The 21,403-nt window shown below is 48.6% G+C and overlaps 1 protein-coding gene across 1 annotated transcript in view; it reads right to left on the bottom strand.

Annotated features, from left to right (window-relative positions):
• LOC146064815 (cytochrome P450 2K4-like) overlaps nucleotides 1-21,403 on the bottom strand; it is a 60,029-nt gene that overhangs the window by 20,559 nt on the left and 18,067 nt on the right. The window contains exons 6-7 of the mRNA XM_083178710.1: nucleotides 15,491-15,667; nucleotides 2,218-2,359 (exon numbers count right to left, since the gene is read on the bottom strand). Coding sequence (XP_083034836.1) covers nucleotides 2,218-2,359; nucleotides 15,491-15,667 — 319 coding nt within the window. The remainder of the gene's footprint in view (nucleotides 1-2,217; nucleotides 2,360-15,490; nucleotides 15,668-21,403) is intronic.

Raw genomic sequence — 21,403 nt, 5'->3', positions numbered from 1 at the left:
GTCACTATCTGTCACTATCTCTCACGATCTGTGACTCTATGACACTGCAGCAGCAGGACACAGGAAGTCACAAGATCCAGGAAGCATCCAGCTGCTGGCAGCACGCTACCAGCGGTGATCAGCGGTGATCAGGTAAGTATCAGGCAAGGTTCAGGTATGGCCGAGTGACCGCTCTGCACGCAATTCCAGACTGGAATGGCGTCTGCAGCGCAGTCACCGTTAGTTTAAATGACGCGCCTTGGCTGTGATTGGTCCGTCGGTCCGACGGACCAATCACAGCCTTGGGGGCAGGTGGGGTGAGGTGATTGACACCTGTGTTACCGAGCGTCTGATTCGCCGGTAACACAGGAAAACGCTGCGACATGTCTGCTGTCAGGGACAGCAGACAAGTTTAAACTGTCACCGCGTCTATAGACGCGGGGACAGTTTAAAGTCATGACGTATATATACGTCATGTGTCGGGAAGTACATCCCGGCCATGACGTATATATACGTCAAATGTCGGGAAGGGGTTAAGGATCTGCTATGTGCATCCTGCTATATATTTTTTTTCTGAAAATTTCTATGAGGTCCTCACCACCAGCTAATTTTTGATCTTAAGTAGCATTTTAGATTGGGATCTAAAAGTGGTCCTGGAAAAATTTCAAAACGTGGCCTCACGTTGGCAGCACTAAATCAAATGTAGACAGAGCCAGTGCCATCTTTCCAATTTGGCTTAATGGGCAGTTGCCCAGGGGCCCAAGGATTCTAGGGGCCCATCCCAGTGGGGAAGATGGCACTGCCCCAGGGAGCTGCTGTGGCTGCGGCGGTGGGCAGTGGGAGCTGGAAGCTTATAGCGCTATTTGCTGGGAGTCTGGCCGGGAAGGAAGAACTGCTTTTTTAAAAAGACTGGCCGAACACTGATTGGCCTGATGCTCAGCAGATCAGCGTCCGGCCAGCCTTTTCAAATTCAGCAGCACTTCCCGCCATGCCATCCGGCAAATAACGCTACAAGCTCCCAAGCCACTGCTGCTGGATCCCCACTGTCTTAATGCCTTTGCCCGGATCCTGTAGTGGCCTCCAGACAGCAGGGATCCAGGCAGCAGAGGCTGGGAGCTTGAAGCGCTATTTGCCAGGCGGGAAGCGCTGCTGATTTTTAAAAGACTGGCCGGATGCTGATTGGCTGACTGTCTGGCCAATCAGTGTCCGGCCAGTCTTTTAAAAATCAGCAGCGCTTCCCGCCTGGCAAATAGCGCTACAAGCTCCCAGCCCCTGCTGTCCGGATCACCTATCATTGCCGCTGTCTGGACGACGCTACTGCTGCTGCACATACAGTAGGTGTGCGTGTGGGGGGCTCAAATTATTTTGCACTGGGGCCCACTCTTATGTTGAGATGACCTTGGATGGAGCCAATACCAGAATAGGTGGGATTAATAACAGATGTCACAATGGATATAGATGGGCACCCGCCTTACAGGAGTAATGGCAGCATCAGCAAATGGCAAATGTTGTGTGGCTGTGAGACAGGAGAGGCACTGGACCACTACTCAGCTCAGGGTCAGATAAAAAAAAATAAGTGACTGGTTGATAAGTGGCCTCACAGGTGCATTGGCCTACCGGGAATCTTACCCGTAAGGTCAATGGCCAATCCGCCCATGCATTCTAGGAATATGCAGATGGCCAGCCATTGAAGGTTCTAGGTGACACCATCTTAAGACACTACTCCCTAGTTCCAAGAGGTAACAAGCAAACTTAGAGGGACCACAGGAGATACCTGTATCTGGAGTTTATCAGTGGCAGCCCTCTTGTTAAATATATTTATTTATTAACAGTTTCTTATATAGCGCACACATATTCCGTAGCGCTTTACAGAGAATATTTGAACATTCACATCAGTCCCTGCCCCAGTTGAGCTTACAATCTATATTCCCTACCGCATGTACATGCACACACAGACATTCTAGGGTTAATTTTGTTGGAAGCCAATTAACCTATCTGTATATTTTTGGATTGTGGGAGGAAACCGGAGTACCCAGAGTAAACCCACGCAAGCATGGGGAGAATATACAAACTCTTCACAGTTAGAGCCATGGTGTGGGTCGAACCCCTGACCTCAGTGCTGTGAGGCAGTAATGCTTACCATTACACCATCCGTGCTGCCCCCTTAAATAAGATGAAGCATTAATAACAGATTTCTTAAGTGACCCTCTGTCCCCTTTAATATAAATTTTACTGTACTTTGGATTTCTGGGTATTTCATCATCAGCAGAAGGCCCCATCTCAGAGTGGTGGAAGTCGTCTCCATGCCGGCACCAAAGAGGTCCATCACCAGTGCTAGTAGATTGTCATTAGTGAAATACAACTCAGGACTAGGTTTTTCCTATAATGTATAAGATGTGCATTGTCATGAATCAGCATGCATGGAATCCCAGGTGGCATATCAGGCATTAGAAAGATACATAGGGTAGTACTATCAATGCTTGAAGCAAGCTTATTGCCTGTATATTCTTTAAAGCAGGTTGAAATGTTAAATATGATTTAATTGCTATAAATTTACAGTATTATAAAAATAAAATAATGTTCACATTGCATAACCTTGATAGCTATCCCAGTGTTATTTCATGTATTGATTTCAATATGTTTTGGTATTAATATTATTTATTAATTGAAAGTCACTGGCTGTGTGAGTCGTGTAATAGATAATGTTATCAATATACCTTCCCCAAATTATGACTATGCGCTTTAAGGGATAATTATTCCAAACATTTCTATTTTTCTAGTAGCTCATGAAGAGTTTTGTGTATCTTGGGGCAAAACGGGTACCCATTGTTGTTCCCTAAATTTGCAAAACAAAAAGACTACCCAAGCAATATTATTATTATTTTATTTATAAAGACGCCACACTTGGTTCGCAGTGCCATACACAGGGGTTCATTTTGATTCACTAACTTTTTAGCGAGTTCGGCTCTGTCCCGAAGTTTTGTGGACTGTGCATGCGCATCGTCTATGATGTGTATGTGCAGCTCCTCTTTTGGGAATGGCTTTGGTGTCACATAGTCGCCAAGCCGTTAGCAAACATCGCCAAGGGCAGACGGTGCCAGTAATGGGACTTGACCATGGGTGCACCCAGCGTTTTATGGGCATCCCCATGAAAATGGGTATGCGGACAGGCCGATGCCTGCTTGGGTCAGGTGGCTGACCTCACAGGACATCAGCTGCCCGCCCTGTTTTCGAGAAGTTCTGACTTTTATTTGCGAAGGCAGGAGAAATCATTTGTTACCGAGGGGAATATGTGGTGGCGGGGGGGGGGGGGGGGGGGGGGGTTTCGGACAGGTGGGGTCTCTGGAGCTTGGTGAGCTGCAATGTTCACAGACCTACTGAGCAAGCCAGAATCAGGGCCATAGGTCAGATATCAGCATAAACTTGTCAAAATATGGCCAGGACTTGTCTGTAATCAACATGTTCCCATAATTTTTTTAAGATCCACCACTATTAACCCCTTCCCGACATTTGACGTATATATACGTCATGGCCGGGATGTACTTCCCGACACATGACGTATATATACGTCATGGCTTTAAACTGTCCCCGCGTCTATAGACGCGGTGACAGTTTGGAAATGTCTGCTGTCCCTGACAGCAGACATCCCTCCTCGCTGCCCAGGGGGGGCAGGGATGCCCCCCCCCGTCGGCGATCGCTGTGATTGGCTGTTCAAATGTGAACAGTCAATCACAGCGTTTCCTGTGATACCGGCAGCTAAGCCGCTCGGTAACACAGTGATCGGTGGTGATCGGTGCTGTTAAGTACAGCACCAATCACCACCGATCGATCGCCAGCCCCCCCTCCCACCCACCCGGCAGCTCACCCGGCAGCTCACCCGGCAGTCCCTGCAGTCCCTCCTTCCGGCAGCCGCAGCGCACGCAGCGCTCCCCCCCTCCCACCCCCCCGCCAGCCGCAGCACAAATAAAATAAATAAAATAACATGTAATGTACTGAATTATATATATATATATGTGTGTGTATATATATGTGTGTATATATATATATATATATATATACACATATATATATATATATATATATATATACACATATATATATATATACATATATACACATATATATATATATATATATATATATATATATATATATAATTACATTTTTTTACACAAAAATGCAGATCTGGCTCAAAATTTTTCATTTTCACAAGGAATGAAGGAGACAAAGCACCCCAAAATCTGTGCCCCAATTTCTCCCGAGTATGGCAATGCCTCACATGTGACCAAAAAATACCAGTTGGGTGCATGGCAGGACTCAGAAGGGAAGGAGTGATATTTGGATTTTGCAGCACAGATTCTGGTTGAATGACCCCTGAAGCACCCATACAGTGGAACCCCCCCACAAGTGACCCCATTTTGCAAACTACACCCTTTAGGGAATTCATCTAGGGGTATAGTGTACATTTCAAACCCCCAGGGGTTTCACCAATTTTGATACAACTGAGCTGTGAAAATGAAAAATTAAATTTTTTCATTTTCACAGCCCAGTTGTATCAAAATTGGTGAAACCCCTGGGGGTTTGAAATGTACACTATACCCCTAGATGAATTCCCTGAAGGGTGTAGTTTGCAAAATGGGGTCACTTGTGGGGGAGGTTCCTAACTTTTAGCATCTTATGGTGCCTAGAAACCTACATGGTGCCTAAAAAATAATCTCATAAAAAGGAGGCTCCAAAATCAAGTAGGTGCTCCTTCTATTATGAAGCCTGTGGTTTGGTCAACGTGCACACTAGGGCCACATATAGGATATTTATGAAAACAAAAGAATTGGGGGAATCAATTTTTAGTCACATTTCTCTAGTAAAATCTACTGTGTTCCTTAGAAAAATGTATTAAAATTGAAAATCTGCAAAAAAAATGAAGTTTTGAAATTTCACCTACACTTTGTTTTAATTCCTGTGAAACACCTAAAGGGTTAACAAACTTCCAAAATGCTGTTTTGAATACTGTGAGGGGTGTAGTTTTTGAAATGGCATCATTTATGGGTGTGTCTCACATACAAGTCCCTCAAAGTCACATCAGAACTGAACTGGTCCCTAAAAAAATCAGTGTTTGAAATTTTCTTGAAAATTTGAGAATTTGCTATTCATATTTTAAGCCTCCTAGTGTCCAAAAAAATGAAAATGAGGTTGAAATAATGATGGCAACATAAAGTATACATATGGTCTATGTTAGTTATTAACTATTTTGAGTGGTAAGATTATTTGTCTCACAAGCAGAAAATTTAACTTTTTGCAAATTGCTAAATTTTCCATTTTTTTACGACATTTTGGTATTTTTCACAAAAAAACACAGACTGTATCGACGAAAATTTACCACTAACTTGAAGTACAATGTGTCACGAGAAAACAATCTCAAAATCACTGGGATAAGTAAAAGCAAAAAAAAGTTATCCCCACTTAAGTGAGACATGTCAGATTTGAAAAAAAGGGCTCTGTCAGGAAGGCAAAAACTGGCTGTGTCAGGAAGGGGTTAAGCTTCTGGTGACTCCTATAAATTACAGCTACCGAGTCTGATATTTCTTTAGGATCTGCAGCTCAAGTAAGACATACATTTTAGAACAACTAAGATTCTGATTGTCAGTTACATGCAGCACTACAAAGTTAAACAATTCAATTTAAATTTCTACATTCCTAATCGATCAATATTTTGTGACCGCTGCTCACCCTGGTTGTAAACCTCATTATCTAGCAAATTATGAATATCGAGTATTTTGTGACAATTATATGCTGATATTGTATGAATGAGCGCAGACATCCCCTACAATAGCAGTTTGACCCATTTACAGTATGTGCAGCAACCATTAAATACGTTCGTACGTTGATCTTGATGTACATGTATATATATAAATATATATATGTGGCTTAATAAAATCGCGTTGCACATATCCTGTAGTGCCGTGCTTTGGACCATCTCAGCTTGCGGCTGAGTCCCCATACCTGCTGTTTATATATATATATGTATATATATACTGTGTAAATATATATATATATATATATATATATATATACTAGGTGATTCATCGCGCCCTACGGGCGCTCTTCACACCGGCGTAAGGGGCTACGCCCCTTAATTTGTGAACATTTGTATTGTGAGAAATATGGTTAGAATTGTATGAAAGATGCCCTGTATTGCAGCTTCTGGCAGTGGGTGAGGGTCCAGCGTGGCAGCACAGGAGTACCGGACGGTGGCCCTGAGTCAGTGTCTCCTCCTACTGGGTGGGAGTTAGGGTGCATGAGAGCAGGAGGCTGGGATATGAGGCATGATAGGGGTATGTGGGCAACACAGCGTCAGCGATTACCCAGTGGTGGAAGTTACGGTTCAGGAGAGCAGGAAGCTGGGTAGTGATAGGGGTGTGTGGGTACGGGGGACTAAAGAGGGTGGTGGACACTGTGCAGCTTCTGTCAGTGGGTGAGGGTCCAGCGTGGCAGCACAGAAATACAGGAGTCAGTGTCTCCTCCGACTGGGTGGGAGTTAGGGTGCATGAGAGCAGGAGGCTGGGCGGTAAAGCATGATAGGGGAATGTGGGCAACACAGGGTGAGCGGGTCTCCACTGGCGGAAGTTACGGGGCAGGAGAACAGGAGGCAGGGCAGTGTCCTCCCACATTGATGGCAAAAGTATTCAACATCGGCCATAAACCATCGATTATTTGAAAATCATTGATGGTCGATGGGCATCCCTAGAACTGGAGGAGGGTGGGGGACAGTATGCAGCTCCCGGCAGTGGGTGAGCGTCTCCTCCCACTGGGAGGGAGTGAGCGTGCATGAGAGCAGGAGGCTGTATAATAGTGGTACAGAAACAATAGATGGTATAGAATCAGACCCCTGTTTAGCGCTTTGCTGCCCTCAATTCGTACTCACTCGCGGCTATCACCCAACAACCAGACAAGATACAATACAATACAAAATTGAGATTTCCAAACTGTATAGGGCGCAAGAGAGATCCTGATGATATTCGGACCGACAAGCTTTTCGACAAGTTTCTCCGTGTATGTGAATCCCCTCCGTGTATATTTTTGAAAACATAAACCAGAGAAACCAGCAATTAGTTTGAGTTCAGATACATGGAAAGATTTCACAAGTGGAGCGAACAGAAAGAACTGAGGGTGAGCGTACCCCTACTCACTCTATGAGTGGCACTGTACGTGCACGTAGCGTGTACTTTCTCCTGTTGGAATCGATCTTCTCTATTCTCTCTCCTCGCTCCAAAATGATGTGTATATCATGAAAAAAAATAATGAATAGCACTGTGTAAACCCGTTTCCTTCTGGGTATATATGAATTTTTCAATAGAGAAAGTGATTATAGGGCGCACCTCACTCACCCGATCTCAGGGGGAGGTACACATATAAAGGTATCTTTAAATATAGTGAACTTGTGACTCAATTCAATGGTGAAAAAATAGGGCGTACCCCACTCACGGTAGATGTAGATGGTGTAAATGCCCGTAGCAGGTTCTTTTAAGTTTTTTCTCTTTTATCCTGCGGGATATTCTCAATTTTTCTCCAAAATGTGAACATGAAATATAAATAAAAAAACACAATGTGTAATTTCGTCCTAACTGGTCAGCATTTAACCAGGGAACCCCAAATTGGTGTGTGCTGAATCGTACCAGGACTCACTCGTTAGAGGTTTTTATAAAGTATATATACAACCGGGGGAACACAATTCAAAAAGACCCACACGGTCATATAGAAAAAACAAAGCCGTTTAAAAGCCACAATAATAAGCATCACAAAAAAATAAAAAACATGATAAAAAAAATACATACATCCAATGAAGATTCGTGATAAAAAAGGACATCTTGAAAAAGGTGTTTGTACACCGAAACGCGTCGGCAGTTGGTGAGTGTGAGCAGCCATCAACCCCCCTTTTTTATCACAAATCTTCATTGGATGTACGTATTTTTTTATCATGTTTTTTATTTTTTTGTGATGCTTATTATTGTGGCTTTTAAACGGCTTTGTTTTTTCTATATGACCGTGTGGGTCTTTTTGAATTGTGTTCCCCCGGTTGTATGGTGTGTGACCATCAAAGGGTGATTGAACTTTTTTTACCTACTTGTCTAAATAATTTTTTTTTTTTAAAAAGACAGAAGAAACAAATTTATTTACGGTTGATAAGGAATAAACAGATAACCCCTTCTCTGTTTTTGAACACAAAACACTGAGACAAAAATATCTCTTTTTTTGTCTTATCCTGCACCAATTGGTGCACATGGTTGGATGAAGCATTGTCCAGTGTGGTTTAAAAACATAAGCCCAATAAAGAAAACGCTATGAGAACATAAAGCCTTACGAACCCGTAAGTCTGGTACGCCACCATTCTTCATCTAAACCCTGCTACCCCTGGGTAAAGAAAATTTTCTGCACTTTGGTCTTGGTGGAGGAATCTTCTATAAAATTCACACCCCACAAAGATACCTTTATATACTTTATAAAAACCTCTAACGAGTGAGTCCTGGTACGATTCAGCACACACCAATTTGGGGTTCCCTGGTTAAATGCTGACCAGTTAGGACGAAATTACACATTGTGTTTTTTTATTTATATTTCATGTTCACATTTTGGAGAAAAATTGAGAATATCCCGCAGGATAAAAGAGAAAAAACTTAAAAGAACCTGCTACGGGCATTTACACCATCTACATCTACCGTGAGTGGGGTACGCCCTATTTTTTCACCATTGAATTGAGTCACAAGTTCACTATATTTAAAGATACCTTTATATGTGTACCTCCCCCTGAGATCGGGTGAGTGAGGTGCGCCCTATAATCACTTTCTCTATTGAAAAATTCATATATACCCAGAAGGAAACGGGTTTACACAGTACTATTCATTATTTTTTTTCATGATATACACATCATTTTGGAGCGAGGAGAGAGAATAGAGAAGATCGATTCCAACAGGAGAAAGTACACGCTACGTGCACGTACAGTGCCACTCATAGAGTGAGTAGGGGTACGCTCACCCTCAGTTCTTTCTGTTCGCTCCACTTGTGAAATCTTTCCATGTATCTGAACTCAAACTAATTGCTGGTTTCTCTGGTTTATGTTTTCAAAAATATACACGGAGGGGATTCACATACACGGAGAAACTTGTCGAAAAGCTTGTCGGTCCGAATATCATCAGGATCTCTCTTGCGCCCTATACAGTTTGTATAATAGTGGTATGTGGGCAAGACATTGATAAAAGTTGTGGCGCTGGTGCAGAGGGCAGTGGGGAAACCTGCAGTGCGGCAGCCAGGGCCGGATTTCCCACCTAGGGGCGGTACCTGCTTGTGGTGGTACAGGATCCCCCATTGTCACAGGGGTACGTGAAATGCGGGAGCGGGGGCCGCGGTGGTCCGCTGGGGGGTGGAATTGCCGGAAGGGGGTCTGCAAATTGCAGGAGGGGGGGTGGTGTGTGGGGATCCGCGGTTAGCGGGAGGGGGCGGGGGTCCGCAAATTGTGGGCGGGGGCGCGGGGGGGCTTGAATCGTGGGAAGGGGGGTCCGCAAATTGCGGGAGGGGGGTTGTCGGGGTTAGTGAATTGCGGGAGGGGGGGTTGCGGAGGTCCGTGAATTGCGGGAGGGGCGCGTGGGGTGCCGTGATTCAAGGGGGGGTGGTGCGGGGGTCCGTGAATCACGGGAGGGGTCATGAATCGCAGGAGGCGGGGGTCGTGGGGGGGCTGCGAATCGCAGGAGGGTGGGTGTGGGGGGTTGCCGTGAATTGCATGAGGGGGGCGTGAATCAAGGGAGGGTGGGCGCAGGGGGGTGGTGCGGGGGTCCGTGAATCGCGGGAGGGGGCATGAATCGCGGGAGGGGGGGTCGTGGGGGGTTCCGAATCGCAGGAAGGGGGGTATGGGGGGTGCCGTGAATTGCGTGAGGGGGGCATGAATCGCGGGAGGGGGGGTCCCCGAATGTGTGAATTACGGGGCGGTCGCAAATCGCGAGAGGTGCCGAGGGGGCCCGCAAATCGCGGGAGGGGGGCGCTACGGGGGGTTTCGTGAATCGCGGGAGGGGGGGTCGTGAGGGGTTGCGAATCGCAGGAAGGGGGGTGTGGGGGGTGCCGTGAATTGCGTGAGGGGGGCATGAATCGCGGGAGGTGGGGTCCCCGAATGTGTGAATTAGGGGGCGGTCGCAAATTGCGAGAAGTGCCGAGGGGGCCCGCAAATCGCGGGAGGGGGGCGCTACGGGGGGTTCCGTGAATCGCGGGAGGGGGCGGCGTGAATTGCGGGAGGGGGGTCGCAAATCACAGTAGGGGGGGTGCCGTGAATCGCGGGAGGGGGGGTCGCGGGGGGCCCTTTTAATGCCGGGAGGGGGGGTCGCAGGGGTCCCGCGAATCGCGGGAGGGGAGGATGCAGGGGTCCTGCGAATCGCGGGAGGGGGCTCGCGGGAGGGGTCGCTGGGGTCCCGCGATTTGCGGGAGGGTCGCGGGGGTCCCGCGTTTTGCGGGAGGGGGTGGTCGCGGAGGTCCAGTGAATCGCCGGAGGGGGTGGTCGGGTCTGGGACGGATATTAGACAGCACTTACATCGACAGCCATTACATCGACACCATTAGTTCGACAGCTCAATAGGTCGACATGGTTTTAGGTCGACATACCATTAGGTCGACATGTCATTATGTCGACAGCTCATTAGGTCGACAGCTCATTAGGTCGACATGTTTTTAGGTCGACACTGCCATTAGGTCGACATAGTCTATGTCGACAGTCAAAAGGTCGACATGGGTTTTTTCACTGTTTTTTGGCCGAAATGTCGACACAGTCGACATGGACACAGTTTGAAGTGTACCGCAGCCGCTCGCTATGCTTCGGGCACGGTGCCTCGCTGCGCTCGGCACACTATTTTATTCTCCCACCACGCCCTAGTGGATAGTAGGGCATGAAATACCGCCTGTCGGCACATGTCGGCTCAATAAACAGTGAAAAAACCCATGTCGACCTTTTGACTGTCGACATAGACACTGTCGACCTAATGGCAGTGTCGACCTAAAACATGTCGACCTAATGAGCTGTCGACCTAATGAGCTGTCGACCTAATGAGCTGTCGACATAATGACATGTCGACCTAATGGTATGTCGACCTAAAACCATGTCGACCTATTGAGGTGTCGAACTAATGGTGTCGATGTAATGGCTGTCGATGTAAGTGCTGTCTAACAATAGTCCGGATACCGGGGTGGTCGCGGGGGTCCCGCGAATCGCGGGAGGGGGGGTGCGGGGTCCTGCGAATGGCGGGAGGGGGGGTCACGGGGGTTCCGCAAATCGCGGGAGGGGGAGTCGCGGGGGTCCCGCGATTCGCGGGAGGGGGGGGTCGCGGGGGTCCCGCGATTCGCGGGAGGGGGGGTCAGGGGGGGTCCCGCGAATCGCGGGAGGGGGGGTCCCGCGGGGGTTCCCGCAAATCGCGGGAGGGGGGGGTCGCGGGGGGTCCCGCGAATCGCGGGAGGGGGGTCGCGGGGGTCCTGGCAGAGGGTAGGGATGTGCAGGAGTAATGGTGGATGGTGGCTGTGGAGTAATGGTGGATGGTGGGCGTGTACTGTAGCCCTGGCTGGGCGGGGGGAGGTGATGTCAAGGGGGTGGAACGTCAGACACATGAAAGTGAAACTGTTCTACACAGGAACGTTCTCCACAGGGGTTGAGTGACAGATCTGGCTAAATATATAAGAGATATCTCTTATATATTTAGCCAGATCTGTCACTCAACCCCTGTGGAGAACGTTCCTGTGTAAAACAGTTTCACTTTCATGTGTCTGACGTTCCACCCCCTTGACATCACCTCCCCCCGCCCAGCCAGGGCTACAGTACACGCCCACCATCCACCATTACTCCACAGCCACCATCCACCATTACTCCTGCACATCCCTACCCTCTGCCAGGACCCCCGCGACCCCCCTCCCGCGATTCGCGGGACCCCCGCGACCCCCCCCTCCCGCGAATCGCGGGACCCCCGCGACCCCCCTCCCGCGATTCGCGGGACCCCCGCAAACCCCCCTCCCGCGATTCGCGGGACCCCCGTGACCCCCCCTCCCGCCATTCGCGGGACCCCGCACCCCCCCTCCCGCGATTCGCGGGACTCCCGCTTTCCACCCTCCCGCGAGTCGCGGGACTCCCGCGACCCCCCCTCCCGTGATTCGCGGGACCCCTGCGAACCCCCCCTCCCGCGATTCGCGGGACCCCCGCGACCCCCCTCCCGCGATTCGCGGGACCCCCGCGACCACCACGGTATCCGGACTATTGTTAGACAGCACTTACATCGACAGCCATTACATCGACACCATTAGTTCGACACCTCAATAGGTCGACATGGTTTTAGGTCGACATACCATTAGGTCGACATGTTATTATGTCGACAGCTCATTAGGTCGACAGCTCATTTGGTCGACATCTCATTAGGTCGACAAGTTTTTAGGTCGCCACTGCCATTAGGTCGACTGTGTCTATGTCGACAGTCAAAAGGTCGACATGGGTTTTTTCACTGTTTATTGAGCCGACATGTGCCGACAGGCGGTATTTCATGCCCTACTATCCACTAGGGCGTGGTGGGAGAATAAAATAGTGTGCCGAGCGCAGCGAGGCACCGTGCCCGAAGCATAGCGAGCGGCTGCGGTACACTTCAAACTGTGTCCATGTCGACTGTGTCGACATTTCGGCCAAAAAACAGTGAAAAAACCCATGTCGACCTTTAGACTGTCGACATAGACTCTGTCGACCTAATGGCAGTTTCAACCTAAAAACATGTCGACCTAATGAGCTGTCGACCTAATGACATGTCGACCTAATGGTATGTCGACCTAAAACCATGTCGACCTATTGAGCTGTCGAACTAATGGTGTCGATGTAATGGCTGTCGATGTAAGTGCTGTCTAATATCCGTCCCAAACCCGACCACCCCCTCCCGCGATTCGCTGGACCTCCGCAACCACCCCCTCCCGCGAAACGCGGGACCCCCGCGACCCTCCCACAAATCGCGGGACCCCAGCGACCCCGCCCTCCCGCGAGCCCCCTCCCGCGATTCGCAGGACCCCTGCATCCTTCCCTCCCGCGATTCGCGGGACCCCTGCGTCCCCCCCTCCCGGCATTAAAAGGGCCCCCCGCGACCCCCCCTCCCGCAATTCACGGCACCCCCCCCCTACTGTGATTTGCGACCCCCCTCCCGCGATTCACGGAACCCCCCGTAGCGCCCCCCTCCCGCGATTTGCGGGCCCCCTCAGCACTTCTCGCGATTTGCGACCGCCCCCTAATTCACACATTCGGGGACCCCACCTCCCGCGATTCATGCCCCCCTCACGCAATTCACGGCACCCCCCACACCCCCCTTCCTGCGATTCGCAACCCCCCACGACCCCCCCTCCCGCAATTCACGAAACCCCCCGTAGCGCCCCCCTCCCGCGATTTGCGGGCCCCCTCGGCACCTTTCGCGATTTGCGACCGCCCCGTAATTCACACATTCGGGGACCCCCCCTCCCGCGATTCATGCCCCCCTCACGCAATTCACGGCACCCCCCATACCCCCCTTCCTGCGATTCGGAACCCCCCACGACCCCCCCTCCCGCGATTCATGCCCCCTCCCGCGATTCACGGACCCCCGCACCACCCCCCTGCGCCCACCCTCCCTTGATTCAAGCCCCCCTCATGCAATTCACGGCAACCCCCCACACCCCCCCTCCTGCGATTCGCAGCCCCCCCACGACCCCCGCCTCCTGCGATTCATGACCCCTCCCGTGATTCACGGACCCCCGCACCACCCCCCCTTGACTCACGGCACCCCACGCGCCCCTCCCGCAATTCACGGACCTCCGCAACCCCCCCTCCCGCAATTCACTAACCCCGACAACCCCCCTCCCGCAATTTGCGGACCCCCCTTCCCACGATTCAAGCCCCCCCGCGCCCCCGCCCACGATTTGCGGACCCCCGCCCCCTCCCGCTAACCGCGGATCCCCACACACCACCCCCCCTCCCGCAATTTGCAGACCCCCTTCCGGCAATTCCACCCCCCAGCGGACCACCGCGGCCCCCGCTCCCGCATTTCACGTACCCCCGTGACAATGGGGGATCCTGTACCACCACAAGCAGGTACCGCCCCTAGGTGGGAAATCCGGCCCTGGCTGCCGCACTGCAGGTTTCCCCACTGCCCTCTGCACCAGCGCCACAACTTTTATCAATGTCTTGCCCACATACCACTATTATACAGCCTCCTGCTCTCATGCACGCTCACTCCCTCCCAGTGGGAGGAGACGCTCACCCACTGCCGGGAGCTGCATACTGTCCCCCACCCTCCTCCAGTTCTAGGGATGCCCATCGACCATCAATGATTTTCTAATAATCGATGGTTTATGGCCGATGTTGAATACTTTTGCCATCAATGTGGGAGGACACTGCCCTGCCTCCTGTTCTCCTGCCCCGTAACTTCCGCCAGTGGAGACCCGCTCACCCTGTGTTGCCCACATTCCCCTATCATGCTTTACCGCCCAGCCTCCTGCTCTCATGCACCCTAACTCCCACCCAGTAGGAGGAGACACTGACTCAGGGCCACCGTCCGGTACTCCTGTGCTGGACCCTCACCCACTGCCAGAAGCTGCAATACAGGGCATCTTTCATACAATTCTAACCATATTTCTCACAATACAAATGTTCCCAAATTAAGGGGCGTAGCCCCTTACGCCGGTGTGAAGAGCGCCCGTAGGGCGCGATGAATCACCTAGTATATATATATATACACATACAGTATATAGATCACTGATATCAATGAGTAAACTCTGGTCTTTTGTTGGATTCTTATATAGAAATTTTGGTACTTATGTAGTATCTGGACGCCCGATTTTAAAATCGGGTCGGAAAATCGCATCGAATCGCATCGCATGCGATATCGCATGCGATATCGCATGCGATGCGATGCGATTTTCCATAGGATTTAATGTTAACATAGTCCTGTTCATTTCTCCACTATCCAAGTGGGCATAGAGTTGATTTTATAAAGCGTGGCGAGCGCAGCAAGCCCCGCGAGGGGACGCGTATTACTTAAAATGTTTTCCGCGTCCGCTCGCCACGCTATATAAAATCAACTCTATGCCCACTTGGATAGTGGGGAAATGAACAGGACCTTGTTAACATGGAATCCTATGCAAAATTGCATCGCATCGCATGCGATATCGGATGCGTTTCGATGCGATTTTGCCGAAAATCGCGTCGAATCGCATCTGATTGTATGCCTTAAGGTAAGGCATACAATCAGAAAATCCGGCGTCCAGATACTACATAAGTACAGATATTTCTTTTAACAATTACGATTATTGACCCCAAAACAAATAATGGGTTAAAAAGAAAGATTATACTATATAAAGACCAATGCTGTGCAGGAGGTATTATACTGGATGGATTCCATGTTTCTGCTATAACTGATTATTCTTAAGGCAGTACAGAATATGGGATATATTGACATGACATCATAAGGGTCAGTAAGCGCTGAATTACCTCCTGTTGTCTCACCAGGAATCTGTCAATGAGATTCCTCTGGTCATTGGCGTCCAACTTTTTCTTCTGGGTGGTGAAGACCTCTCTCGTGAATTTGTGCATCTCATCTCTATTCTTAGCCACTGTTTTCTGAATTCCCGGAAACCAGCTCATCACAGAGGGAAAAGCGTTGTACAGCTTACAGAGAAACAAATTACAAGGTATGTACACTGTGCAGTAGTCACGGCTTCAAAGATCAATTAAAAATAAAACATCGAAAAGGCAAAAAACTAAAAGTTAGAGCACCAGCAGTAGAAAACAAGCAACATGTCAAAGAAAAAAAAAATCACACGGATTTCATTAACATTATGGGGGGTATTCAATGTCAGGGGCACGGCTGTCGAGCTAGCGCGACAGCCGTGCCCCTGTCCCATTCTCGGTGAGCTCGCCTGGAGCTCGGCAGTCGGGATTCAATGTCCCGGCCGCCGAGCGGCGAGAAGGGGGCGTGGCCGTGAGTTGCGGCCGGGAAGTGACGAGCTGCAGCCGGCAGCTCGTCACTTCCCGGCTGTTCTCGGCAGAACGAGCCCGACAGCTAGAGATGTCGGGCTCGTTCTGACAGGAAACCCTGTTCAATGCTGTCGGGGAAGACAGCATTGAATAGGGCCCGTCGAGCATCTCCCCCACGGGAGATGCTCGACGGCGATTGAATCTCCCCCTATATGTACTTGATTCATCATGAGAAAGTTTGGCTATATGAACCCCTTTCTGGTACCTCCAGATTCACCGGTGTCGTAAGTTCGTCCCAGTTGCCTGGAGGCAAGATAATTATTGTTGCCCCCACACACACACACACACACGCACACACCACTTTATATAAATGTATGTATGCATGTGTGTATGTATGTACAGTATGTAACAGAGTGTGACATCTATAGTCCTGCTAGGAGGGGGAGTCAGCCAAAGAAGCGATATAGATGGCTTTCTAATAACTGATTCAAACTGGCAGGAGAGGAGAGGTGCCCCCTTGGGAGCAGGAGCCCTGCAGCAGATGACTCCATTGTCTCCTAGTGTTACGCAACTGAGCCTCACAGATTTGTTATCTCACCTTACAGATGTATCAAAATCCATGGGTCCGTGGCAAAGAGGGAGAATTAAGGTGCCACGATGGTGTTACTCATGTTAAATGTTTATTTCAATGTGGACCTTCCATGGACTGAAATGGTCATCAGTGGAATATCAACACTTCTATGTACATGTGAGTTAATATTTGTGCTGTAAGGGAATGTGAGTGTGAGTCTTTGGTAACCAACCATGTGGCTCTAACGCATTTCTACATGAAGCCTATTTTGCAGTGAAAACTTTATATACTGTAACTACTGCTTTGTGGACTTTGAAAAGAAAATATATTGTCAAAAGGATGTGAGGAAACCATATGTCAGAGTGGGGGACAGCAGTGCAGGGTGGAGCATTCTTTGAGAAGGACCAGTTTTGTCTATAGAAGAGTTTGGTCTTGTGGGAGGTATCCCCCTTCTATAGTCAAGGTGGGCGACACTGCATTTTGTAAACGACATGTAGGGGTACATTTAATAGGATGAGAGTTTGAGAAAGTGAGAGATTTGGGAAGAAATCTGAAGGTTTTTTAAAGCGGCAATCATTTACACTGCAAAACCAGTTTGATTTTGAAGTGTAAATGATTGCCGCTTTAAAAAAAAAAAACCTGGAGATTTCTTACCAAATCTCTCACTTTCTGATTCTCTCATCCTATTCCATTTCACCCACAGTATCATTTAAGGCAGGCATGTCCAACTTTGGCCCTCTAGATGTTTTGAAACTACACATCCCAGCATGCTTTGCAATAGTTTTAGCATTCTCTAATAGCAAAACTGTGGCAAAGCATGCTGGGATGTGTAGTTTCACAACATCTGGAGGGCCAACGTTGGACATGCCTGATTTAAGGCAAAGGGTCCAATTCTATATGCATGGACCTCTGTCCAGGACCTGTACCTGTCCAGAGCAAAAAAGTGGGCAATGAAGATAGTCAAGGACCAACTACATACTGGCCATGGCTTTAATCTGCTGCCATCAGGAAGACGCTACAGAGCTATTCCCACCAGGTCCACCAGAAGCCACATTAACTCATGAACTCCTCACTGTATAGTCGCGCCGTAACCCTTTGCACATAATCCAACACGGTGTCCCCTCGGAATAACTTTCTGTATGACTGTACATGTTCCCCCACCTGTTTATATTGTTTATACTGTCTGCTGTTTACTTGTTACCCACCTGGCTGCTGCACAGCAAACCGAAAACAAATTCCTAGTATACGCAACTATACCTGGCCAATAAAGCTGATTCTGATGGAATGAGGTCATAAACTGAGGCACTTATAGCATTCTTAAATCCAGTGTGTCTGTGGGGTAGATTTATTAAGGTTGGTGAAGTGATAAAGTGGCTGGTACTTTATCACCGGCCAATTAGCTCCTCCAACTGTCAAGTTACAGACTGGGCTTTAAAATGATTGTTAGGAGCTGATTGGCCAGTGATAAAGTACAAGAGTACAAGTCACTTTATCACTTCACCAAGGTCGATAAATCTGCCACTATATGCCTGTATCTGTATCAATATTACCAATTACACAGGACTCAGCCACCTGGCCACAACAGTTACCATCACTGGCACTGATACCTACCCAATGCCAGGGGCAGAAGATATGACTGACAATGACATGTTCTGCAATTTAGAAGTTTAGATACGTGCCCACAACACACATAGCATGTCTCTTACGGGATGCGGTCGTTTGGTCTATAGCATGATGGTCTACAGTCATTAGGTTGACACCATTAGGTCGACATGGATCTAGGTCGACATGGGAAAAGGTCGACATGGTTCTAGGTCGAAAGGTCATTAGTTCGACAGGTCGTTAGTTCGACAGGTCATTAGTTCGACAGTGTCTAGGTCAACAGTCAAAAGGTCGAAATGGGGTTTTTCACTGTTTTTCATGTCGAGCTAGACCCATCATGCTGTAGACCAAATGATCCCAACCCATCTCTTACATGGGAATGCCTCGTTTAATTACCAGTCAGTTGCTACTCAGTCCGGCCCATGCCATCCGGATTTGTCACATTTTGAGATGCTTCCCACCAGTCATGTGCAATCTGCTACAGATCGCTAAATGCGGCAGCGTGTGAATCACGTGTAGCCATGTCTCACATACCGTACTGCATAAAAGAGTGTGCAAGTTCATTTATTTAAACAAATATTAAGTGTATATGAGCTGCTAATCCACATTGCGGATGAGGGGTGTACAACACATGACTTGTAGGCAGGGCCGGATTAAGCCTTCGGGGGGCCCGGGGTCACTTTAGACTAGAGATGAGCGGGTTCGGATCCTAGAGATCCGAACCCCCATGGACTTACCTGATCCGAGGCCGGATCCAGGTAGTTCGGTGGTCGCCGCCATCTTCCCGGGTCCAAAACGAGGGTGAAACGCCATCACCCTGCGCCGGATTCGGATCTCTATATAAGATCCGTCTCCGGAGCCATCTTCATTCGGCATGTAGAAGTCAGACAGCACGGATGTGTCCGTGCTGTCTGTGCGCACAAAAAAAGCTATGGGGGACATAATATAATAACATAACAATAATACCACTGTGGAGGACAACTAATAGAAGCTATAAATTTATGGGGGCTGCTTAAGGGGGACAAATATATATCGGGAAGCAACAAAAGATACATTTACTAAGGGGGAACTACATGTGCAGGAACTGTTGTACATCTACTGAGGGGGAAAGATATTCCGGTAACAGCTACTAAGGGGCATTACTAAGGCTACTACTAAAGGGGGCTGAGTTATATGGGACCACTGTGGGGGACATCTAAAGGGATCTCTGATTTTTTTATTTTTACTACAGGGTTGCCCCGAATTAGTCCAGCTGTGCTGCCCAGTATCAGTCCAGGGGAGCTGCCCCCATTTTTTAATTGAAATAAAAAAAGTTTTTTTTTTTTTTTTTAATCTGCAAGGGGTGTTGTGTGTGCCATATCAGTCCAGCTGCTCTGCCCAGTGTCCCGTATCAGTCTAGGGGTGCCCGCATGTGTGCTGTATCAGTCCAGGGGTGCCCGCATGTGTGCCATATAATTCCATGGGTGCCCCCATGTGTCCTGTATCAGTCCAGGGGTGCCCGCATGTGTGCCATATAATTCCATGGGTGCCCCCATGTGTCCTGTATCAGTCCTGGGGTGCCCGCATGTGTGCCGTATAATTCCAGGTGTGCCCCATATGTCCCATATCAGACCAGGGGAGCTGCCCTTTTTTTTAATGAAAATAAAATTAAGGTGTTTTTTTTTTTACTGCAAGGGCTGTTAAATGCGCTGTAGTCCAGGGGTGAGCCAAGAGTGCTGTATAATTCATGGGGTGTTGCTAAGTAAGGTGTGCTGCTCTTTTTTATAATTAAAAGAATACAAATTTTTATTTATACTGCAGGAATTTGTCTGCCGTATAATTCCATGCCTGCCGCCATGTGTGCCGTAACAGTCCAGGGGTGCCACCATCTGTGCCGTATAATTCCATGTGTGCTGTATCAGGTCAGGGGTGCCACCATCTGTGCCGTATAATTCCTGGGGTAAGCCAAGTCTGCCGTATAATTCATGGGGTGCTGCCAAGTGTGCTGTTTTAGTCCAGGACAGTGTTCCCTCTACGCTGTGCGCACGTGCGCGCTCACACAACTCGACGAGCATGCGCACAGACATTACAACAGAGCGCACAAAGCAGCAGTGGTCCCTTTTTACAGTTGTGGACTCAATGAATGTGTGTTTCACCCATTAACTACATTGTGTGCTGTGTTTTGAAAGTTTAAATGTTTAATATCAATTTGAAGTAAAGTTAACACAAATGCTGAACGTCATTTTCCAGTTATATATAAGTGACGCACAAAAATTTAAATTTCCTTCAAAAGTTGCACAGTCAAAATCTTTTGCCGCACACAGCCTTCGTAAAATTAGAGGGAACATTGGTCCAGGGGTGATGCTAAGCATGCCATATCAGTCCAGGGGTGATGCTAGGTGAGCCGTATCAGACTAGGGGGGATGCTAAGTGTGCCATATCAGTCCAGGGGTGATGCTAAATGTGCTGTATCAGTCCAGGGGTGATGCTACCTGTGCCACATCAGTCCAGGGGTAATTCTAGGTGTGCAGTATCAGCCTAGAGGGGATGCTAAGTGTGCCATATCAGTCTAGTGTTTGTGCCGCACACTTGTGTGGCTTATCATAGTTATCCAGCTGCCTCGGTGCAACCTTTTGCCCTAAAAACAATATTGTAAGGTGTGAGCTGTTCAGAATTGACTGGAAATGAGTGGAAATTAATGTTATTGAGGTTAATATAGCGTAGGAGCAAAAAAAACAACAAATTATGCGTTTTTAGCAGTTTTTAAGCTTTTTTAACAAAAAAATCAGAACCCAAAACCCAAGAAATCCAAACACAAAACACTTAGGAGGTGTTTTGGCAAAACCCATTAGAACCCAAAACCTCAAGGTAATCAGAACCCAAAACCCAAAACCCCGAAAAGTGTCCGGTGCACATCCCTACTTTAGACAGGGGTGCGCACTCGTACTTGTCATTACTGGCTGTAAACTACACGGGAGAATATTACACTGTCAAAACAGAGTAAAGGCAATATAAACTTGGTCAATGGATAACATCGGGGGGGATTAATATAAACGTAAATATATATATAAAATAAGCCCTGACAAGCTCAGAACTGCCTCTAATTAAAAATCCTCCCATGACAAGCCCGCTGCTGCTGCTGTCCTCCATGGGCCTGAGAAGCATATGATGGGCTCCACCAAGCAGAGCTCAGCACAAGACTCTCAGCCTCTGACCTCATGTGCAAAGTCTAATGGGACTTAGTCAAGTCCCAGTAATGCACTGCACACTTGTGC

The sequence above is a fragment of the Crinia signifera genome, chromosome 3 (genome assembly GCF_055691185.1).
Source record: "Crinia signifera chromosome 3, ASM5569118v1, whole genome shotgun sequence".
In the NCBI taxonomy this organism is placed as follows: domain Eukaryota; kingdom Metazoa; phylum Chordata; class Amphibia; order Anura; family Myobatrachidae; genus Crinia; species Crinia signifera.
This window is presented reverse-complemented; position numbering and strand designations above follow the sequence as displayed.